Source organism: Aureococcus anophagefferens (assembly GCF_000186865.1).
Source record: "Aureococcus anophagefferens unplaced genomic scaffold AURANscaffold_79, whole genome shotgun sequence".
NCBI classification, from domain to species: Eukaryota; class Pelagophyceae; order Pelagomonadales; family Pelagomonadaceae; genus Aureococcus; species Aureococcus anophagefferens.
Window position 1 is genome coordinate 12831 of NW_008705630.1, and position 7750 is coordinate 20580.

The following is a 7750-nucleotide window of genomic DNA, read 5'->3' on the forward strand; positions in this document are numbered from 1 at the left end:
GGCGCTTCGGGGGACCCCTTGACCCAGAACCGCTCCGCGCGCGGCGGCACGAGGTTCCGGAGGCCCTCGAGCCAGCGCCTGCGCGGCGCGGCGGCGTCGCGGCGGCCGCGGCGCGCGGGCCCGGGAGCCGCGCGGCCGGATCGGCGCGGTGTCCGGCTCGAGGTAAGCGAAGTGCGACACGTCGCGCCGCGCGAGCCTGCGCCCGGCGGCGCGTCGCGCGCCGGCGCGGCCCGGCGCTCTTTCGGGCCGCGCCCGGGACGCGCGGCGCCGCCCCGCCGCGCGCGCTGGCGGACCCGGCGCGTCCACCGCCGAGGCCCCGCGCGCGGCCCCGCGCGCGTTGGGTTGGCCCCGGAGCCCCGCGCTCCCGGCGCGGGCGCGCCGCATGACGTCGAAGAGCACGTAGAACATGTAGCTCGCCTGCGGCGCCGCCCGTCCGCTGGTGCGCGCCGCTCGACGCGCGCGCGGGCGCCGCGCGCCCCAGGGGTAGCCATCCTGAGCGGCCGTCAGGTTCGCCGCCTGCGCGGCGCGCGCGCGCTCCGCCGCGCGGCGCGCGAGCGCGGCGGCGCGGCGCGCCAGGAACTCGGGGCCGGCGAAGCAGCCGCCTGCGCGTCGAGGCTCGGTGGGCGCGCAGCGCGTCGGCGGGTCGGCGCGGGGGGCGCGCTCGCGGCGCCGAGGCCGTCGAGGAGCCGCCGCTGGGCGAGCGCCTGCGTGGAAGCCGATCGGCGAGCTGGAACGTCGCGGCCAAACTTCACTCAGTCGAATCGAAGTTGTTTTTGCTGAGTTCTGGACGAGCGATCGTCCCTCAGGCGAGCTCTCGACGGAGAGCAAAAGAATCGTGTCGAAGCTGTACGAACGCGCGCGGATTGAAGTCGGGCTCGAGATTTGATTTCGACGCGGGCGAGCGCGGGGAGCGCGCGGCTCGAGTAGAAGACGAGCGGCGCGCGCGGCTGCGCGGGGGGCGGCGCGCAGGCGCGGGCGCCGTCGGGCCGGCGGCGGCCGCGGCGGGCGCGGGGCGCCGGGCGGACGCGCAGGGCGCGCGCGGTCCGCGTCCGCCGCGTCCGCGTAGCCGCAGCCCGCGGCGAGGTCCGCGCGGCGCGCCTGCGGGGGTTCCGCGGCGAGATCCGCGCGCGCGCCGCGGGCGTAGGCGGGCGCCGCGCGCGCGCGGCCGGCGGCGCGCCGGCGCGCCGGCACGGGTGGAACTCGGGCTCGTTCCACCGGTCGAGGCGCGACGCGAGGCGTGACGCGTCCGTCCGGCTTCCAGACATGGGGATGACGACCGCGAGGTGGTCGCGGCGCGGCGACCGCCGGGCGGCGACCGAGGCGAGCTGCGAGGTCAGCGCGAGCAGCAGGGGCAGCTTCTTCTTGTGCGACATTTCGGGGCTTCGGCTGCAATCTCTAAATCCAGGGAATTAAATTTTAGGTGGCGCAGCCGACCTTGAATCGGGTCTCCGGTATTTTTTGTCCGAGCCGGAGAGGAAAACCAGTGGCGGCGTCACTTGCGCGGCTCCTCAAGGCGCAGATCGCATTTATTTACGGTAGCGACAATATCACTATATAGTGAGCGGAAGATTTATGTTCGATGCGTGTATCCGAGGAGTTGGTCTATTAGAATATGTGATCGGGTTGGTCGAAAAGTTGGGGTGTACAAATTCTGCACGAAGTGGTTTGTGAAAAAGCAATTTGTCCGCATGGTCGATGGATGGATACTCGGCTTCTTGAAGCACCTTTTCCCTGGTTTGACGCGCGGTGATGTCTCCCAGAGGGGTCGGAGTACTCCAAAAATACCGGTATATACCGGGTATTTACCATACCGACGGTATATACCGGTATATACCCGTCCCGCATCGCCCATACCGGGTATTCCGGCAACCATACTGGATACCACGGGGCTGGGGCCCTTATATTAGGCGCACCCGGCTCATAGAAGTTAGGTGGAGTTTTCGACCCCACTGGCACTGGCAGACACACCCCGCCTCTTCGTGCAAGACATGGACGGGGACACATTCACGATCATGCTGGCCGCGGACAGCCATCTTGGCTACCTCGACCGCGACCCCGTGCGCGGGGGCGACTCCTTCGCCGCCTTCGAGGAGGTGCCCCTCGGCGTCCTGCGGCCGCGACGATTTTCGAGAGATTTCGACCGAGTAGGTGCTCCTCCTGTCCCAGGAGCGCGGCGCGGACTGCCTCCTCCACGCCGGGGACCTGTTCCACGACAACAAGCCGAGCCGGCGCGCGCTGCACAAGGCGATGGCTCTCCTCCGGCGCTACGCGCTGGGCGACGCGCCCGTCGCGTTCCAGGTCCTCAGCGACCAGGCCGCGAACTTCGCGGCCGGGCGCGTCAACTTCGAGGACCCGCACGCGGCCGTCGCGCTGCCGGTCTTCGCCGTCCACGGGAACCACGACGACCCGACGCGCGACGGCGGCGTCGACGCGCTCGCCGCGCTCGACGTCCTCTCGGTCGCGGGACTCGTCAACTACTTCGGCCGCTGCGACCGCGCCGACGCCGTCGAGCGCGGGGCCCGCGTCGCGAGGCGCGCGCCGCGCGGGCCCCGCGACGGCCGCCGCCGCGCGCAGGCTCCACCCCGTGCTCCTGCGCAAGGGCTCCACGCGCGTCGCGCTCTACGGCCTGGGCAACGTCCGCGACGAGCGCCTGAACCGCCTCTGGCAGCAGAAGCGCGTGTCGTTCCTCCGGCCCGCGGCGCGTCCGCCCGCGCCGGGCGCGGCGCTCGCGCGCGCGCGCCGACGGGCGCGCCGCGCGACGGTCCCCTCGCCGCGCGCCGCGCGCAGGCGGAGGACGGCGCGACGTACTTCTCCGTCCTCGTGCTCCACCAGAACCGCGACGCGGGCCGCGGCCGCAACGCGTGCGTCCACGAGTCGATGATCCCCGAGTGGTTCGACCTCGTCGTCTGGGGCCACGAGCACGAGTGCCTCGTCGAGCCGCGCGAGTCGGCCGTCGGCACGTTCCGCGTCACGCAGCCCGGGTCCGGCGTCGCGACGGCGCTCAGCGAGCGCGCGCGCGGCGATCTGGGCGATTCGAGGCCACTCGGGGACTCCGACCCGCGCGCGTCGCGGGCGACCGTCGAGCGGACCGCGCGCCGACGCTCGGGGCGCGCCGGGGGCCGATCGCCCGCGCGCGCGCGGGCCGAGGCGCGCGGCGCGCGGCCGAGCTCGGAGCCCCGCCGCGCCGGGACCGTCGCGCGCGCGCCGCCCCGCAGGCGACGGCGAGGCGCGCCCCAAGCACTGCGGCCTGCTCCAGATCCGCGGCGACGAGTTCCGCCTCGAGCCCCTGCGCCTCACGTGCGCGCGGCCGTTCGCCGCCGGCGACGTCGCGCTCGCGGACCTGCCGGCGCTCGCGGGCGGCGCCGCCGCCGGCGGCGGCGACGCCGCCGTCGCGGACGCGCTCGCCGCCGAGGTCGCGGCGCTCGTCGCGGCCGCGCGCGCGGCCGCGCCGCCGCCGCGGTTCCCGCGCATGACGTGCCCCCTCGCGGCGCCGGACCGCGTCCTCGCGCGGCTCCGCGTCGACCGGACCGGGTTCGGCGACGTCCGCGCCGCGCGGCTCGGCGCGCGCTTCGTCGGCGACGTCGCGAACCCGGGCACGGTGCTCCACGTCGCGCGCGCCGCCGGCGGCGGCGGCGGCGGCCGCGCGCGCGCCGCCGCGCCCGCGCCGCGGCCCGTCGAGGACGGCGAGCTCGACGCGGTCCAGATCGAGGACCTCGTCCAGGGCCACCTCGACGCGGACGAGTCGAAGCTCCAGGTCCCGCCCGAGGACAAGATGAACCGAGCCCTCGAGGACTTTGTGCGCAAGGCCGACGGCGCGTTCGCGGAACTCGTCGAGCAGGAGCTCGCGCGGACGCAGAAGGCGCTCGCGCGCGCCGGCGGGCCCTTCGCCGACGAGGCCGCGGTCCGCGACGCCGCGCGCGGCGCCGCGCCCCGCGGCCGCGGCGGCGGCCGCGCCGCGGCCGCGGCGGACGACGGCGGCGGCGCCCCGGGCGAGCCGCCGGCGCGCGCCGCGCCGCCGAGGCGCGCCCGGGGCGCGCCCGCGCCGCCCGCCGCCGCCGACGAGGACGAGGACGGCGGCGAGGAGGACGAGGACGAGGACGAGGCGGCGGCGGAGGCACCGCCCAAGAAGAGAGCGCGCGCCGCGCCGCCGAGGCGCGCCCGCGGCGCGCGGGCGGCGTCCTACGTCGTCGACGACGACGACGACGACGACGACGACGACGACGACGACGACGACGACGACGGCGAGGACGACGACGGCGACGACGACGAGTCTCCACCCGCGGCGCCGCCGCCGAAGCGCCGCGGCGTCGCGAAGCGCGCCCCGGCCAAGAAGAAGGCAAAGGCGCCCGTCAAGCGCAAGGCCGCGCCGGCGGCGCGGTCCCTACCCTGGGGAAGCGACGCCGGGAAAGGCTCGGCGAAGGACGCGCCCATCGACGTCGACATGGAAGGCTGGGAATGATGAGCGGATGACAGGAGTCATGTAGAGAATAGTCACCGGCAAGCTAGAATTTCCCGCGATCCAGCTAGTCTGAGCTGCTTGTAGTATGTCACGCCAAAAACCCATTATGATGCTATTTCCATGCGCACGTCAGTGAATCATCGTGGACTGAATGTTTTGTTTTTGGCCAAAAAAAAAGTCCGCGGAAAAATTTTCGTTCCGCGCCTCGTCACCGACGAAACGAGTCCCTTCGTCGGGTCGGGTCGGTCGTATTTTTTTTCCGCGGACGTTTTTTTCCAAAGACCGTGGTAACCCGATGCGTTCGCAACTCCGAACACGATGATTCACCGTAGTCCGCCGGGAAATAGCATCCTAATGGATTTTTGGCGCCGGAGCGCGACCGCAGCCGCGGCCGCCGCGGCGAGGGCCGCGAGGGCAGCGGCGCCGGCGCGGCGGCGCCGGCGGCGCGCCGCGGCCGCCGCGCCGCGCGCAACCGCGGCGGCGCCGATGCAGCCCGCGTGGGGCCCCGCCGCGGCGAGGGCCACGCGGCCGTCGAGCGACGGGAGCACGGTCCAGCCGAGCGCGCGGACCTGGGCGGCGCGGGGGCGGGCGACGCCCGACGTCCGAGGCGCCGGGCTCGGGCGCGTCCCGCGCGGCGCGGCTCGGCCTCGGACGGGCGACCCCTCGGCGCGCGCGTCGACGTCGTCCGCCGGGCGATCGCGCGACGGCCGCCCGCGTCGGAGCGACGCCGAAGCACCCCGCGCCGGCCCCGCCGCGGACATGCGCGCGGACCGGGTCGAGCAGCGCGCTCCCGGCGGCCGCGACGCCTGGGCCGCGGGACCGTCGCCGCGCCGGCGTCGACGCCCGCGAGCTCGGACGGCGCCGATGGCCCCCCTGCGCGCCCCGCCGGGAGAGGGGCGCCGACTCGTCCGGAGGCCGCGACGACGTCGACTCGACGGAGGCGGGGCGGCGCGGCCGGGGCGCCCCGACGCGCCGGCCGTCCCTCGGCGCGGCGCCGCGCCGCCGGCGAGGACGACGACGTCGCAGTCGAGGACGCGCGCGAGGTTGAGGCAGCCGAGCGCGACGTGCGCCGCGGCGTCGTCGACGACGGCGGCGGCGGCGGCGTCGCCGGCCGCGGCGCGCGCGAAGACCTCGGCGCACGACGCGCGCGCGCCGCGCGCGCCCTCCGCTCCGGCCGCGCGCGCGTCCGCGTAGGCCGCCGCGACCTGGGCGCGGCGCGCGCGTCCCCGGCCCGGCGCCGGCGGTCGCGCGGCCGCGCGGCCGCGCGCCGGCGCCGGGCGCGCGGCGCGGGCGCGGGGGGACGCGGGCCGGGGACGGCGTTCGCCGACGCGTAGGCCTCGAGGCACCCCCGGCTCCCGCAGGGGCAGCGCCGGCCGCGGAGGCCGCCGACGATCATGTGCCCGCCCTCCATGCACCCGGCCAGCACGACGCCGTCGACGACGACGCCGCAGCCGACGCCGGACCCGAGCGTGAGCAGCGCCGCGCGCCGCGCGCCTGGGGGCGGGGCGGCGCGCCTCGGGCGCCTCGGGCGCCTCGGACGCGCGGCCGCGGCCGCGGCGCGCGCGGCGCGCGCCGGCCCGTCCGAGCATCCCGGCCGGCGCGGCGTCGGCGCGGCGGCGCGCGCGGCGCGGCGTCGCGTCGGCCCGGGGCTCGCCGCGCGGGCGCGCGCCCCGCGGGGCGGCGACCCGCGCCTCGGCGCGCTCGTTGACGAGGTCGCACGCGACGCGCCGCCCGGCGGCGCGGCGCAGCTCGGCCGCGACGAGCGCGCGCAGCGGCACGGGCGCCGCCTCGCCCCGGAACAGGTTCGCGGCGCCGGCGACCGCCCCGCCGGCGACGAGCCCGGGCGATCCGACGCCGCAGCCGGCGACGGCGCGCCAGTCGCCGGCGACGGCGGTCGCCGCGCAGGACGCCAGCGCCGCCGCGACGCGCTCCGGCGCCAGGCGCGCCGCGCCGGGGCCGAGCGCGAGCGACGCGTAGCGCACGACGCGCCCGTCGTCGTCCACGAGCGCCGCCTTGGCGTTCGTCGCGCCGAGGTCGAGGCCGAGGTAGCACGCAGCACGGTTCATAGTCATAGCAAGCCGCCTACTCCCCGTGGCATTAACGTTACCCGGATTACCGAAATGCGTCCTCGGACTGCTCCGACTCCGCTAGCCGCAGCCATCAATGCCCTAGCGCGACGCCAGGGGTACGGTAGCTCGGAGACACAACTCCTTTCTTCAGTTGAGAAAACCCGGACCCCCGCCGGGACCCCACCGGCTCGCGCCATCGTCTGTGGCGAACGATTGGCTCGGAGAGCAGATCGGCTCTCCGGGCGCCTGCAACCAATGCCATTGGAGCGCGACACGAACCGCTGCCGCGCCGATGAGCGCGAGCACCTCGGGGCGGGCACGGCCCCCAAGAAGCCGCGGCGCAAGTCCGACCCGGCGCCCCCGAAAGCGCCGACGCGCCTGTACTCGAACGACGTCATAGTGACGAGCAAAAAGACCACCCGGGTTTAAAACCCGCCGGTTTACATATAGAAAATAGTTATATTATGGAAAAATTAAAGTCAGTCGCATATTCCAGCGATTTCATTGGTCGAGGACAGAAGATAACACGTATTCTTTGTCCGACGCCACACGCTGCGGTACCTGGAAGTATTTTTGTGAATGGGTGGCCTCGGGACGCCGCCAGGTGCCCTTCATCGCAATTTTGAAGAAAATGGTGCGTCTCGGACAAAAGATCGCTACTCTGGTTTTCACTGTATGTATGTATGATAGCTTGACTATTTTCTATATGAAGACCCAAACAGACCTAACAGACCTAACAGACCTCGGTTTAAAACCCAAACAGACCCGCCAGGGGAGAAAACCCTCTCAAAACGACAAGGAGCAGGGCGCGGAGCGGGGCTACACTTCCGCGACCGCCGGCGCCGCGGCCGGCGCCGCGGCCGGCGAAGTGCTGCCGGTCGCGTGGTGACTCGAACCGTCCTGTTTGACCCCCTCGACCCCATTTTGATGTCTATCGACCTCTCGCAGCATCGGGGATCGTATATCACCATCCCCAGTCAATTCCCTTTAGTAGGGCTGGGTTGGTCGGTCGTCGTCGTCGTCGTCGTCGTCGTCGCCGCCGCCGCCGCCGCCGCCGCCGCCGCCGCCGCCGTCGTCACGCGCGCGTGGAAATTCGAACCCACAATCAAGGGCAGCGAACGTCCGGCGATAGTATTTCAATTCCACCCGGGAAGGGCGAATTCGTACATAAACCACACGAAAGCGACCGTCGACCGAGGGGCTGCCCCGTTCGACGTGAAGG

At 73.8% G+C, this 7750-nt stretch overlaps 2 protein-coding genes across 2 annotated transcripts; one reads left to right on the top strand and one right to left on the bottom strand.

Annotated features, from left to right (window-relative positions):
* Window positions 1–1962: 1962 nt before the first annotated feature.
* AURANDRAFT_72789 (hypothetical protein) lies at window positions 1963–4541 on the top strand (the record flags this gene model as incomplete). The annotated part of the gene is made up of 5 exons (XM_009043897.1): window positions 1963–2093; window positions 2149–2510; window positions 2575–2698; window positions 2788–3078; window positions 3239–4541. The coding sequence occupies 5 exons, from the start codon at window positions 1989–1991 to the stop codon at window positions 4457–4459; spliced, it is 2103 nt and encodes a 700-aa protein (XP_009042145.1).
* A 241-nt stretch (window positions 4542–4782) lies between these two features.
* AURANDRAFT_68253 (hypothetical protein) lies at window positions 4783–6531 on the bottom strand (the record flags this gene model as incomplete). Its single annotated transcript, XM_009043901.1, has 3 exons — window positions 4783–5028; window positions 5473–5664; window positions 6145–6531. The coding sequence occupies 3 exons, from the start codon at window positions 6529–6531 to the stop codon at window positions 4783–4785; spliced, it is 825 nt and encodes a 274-aa protein (XP_009042149.1).
* Window positions 6532–7750: the final 1219 nt, after the last annotated feature.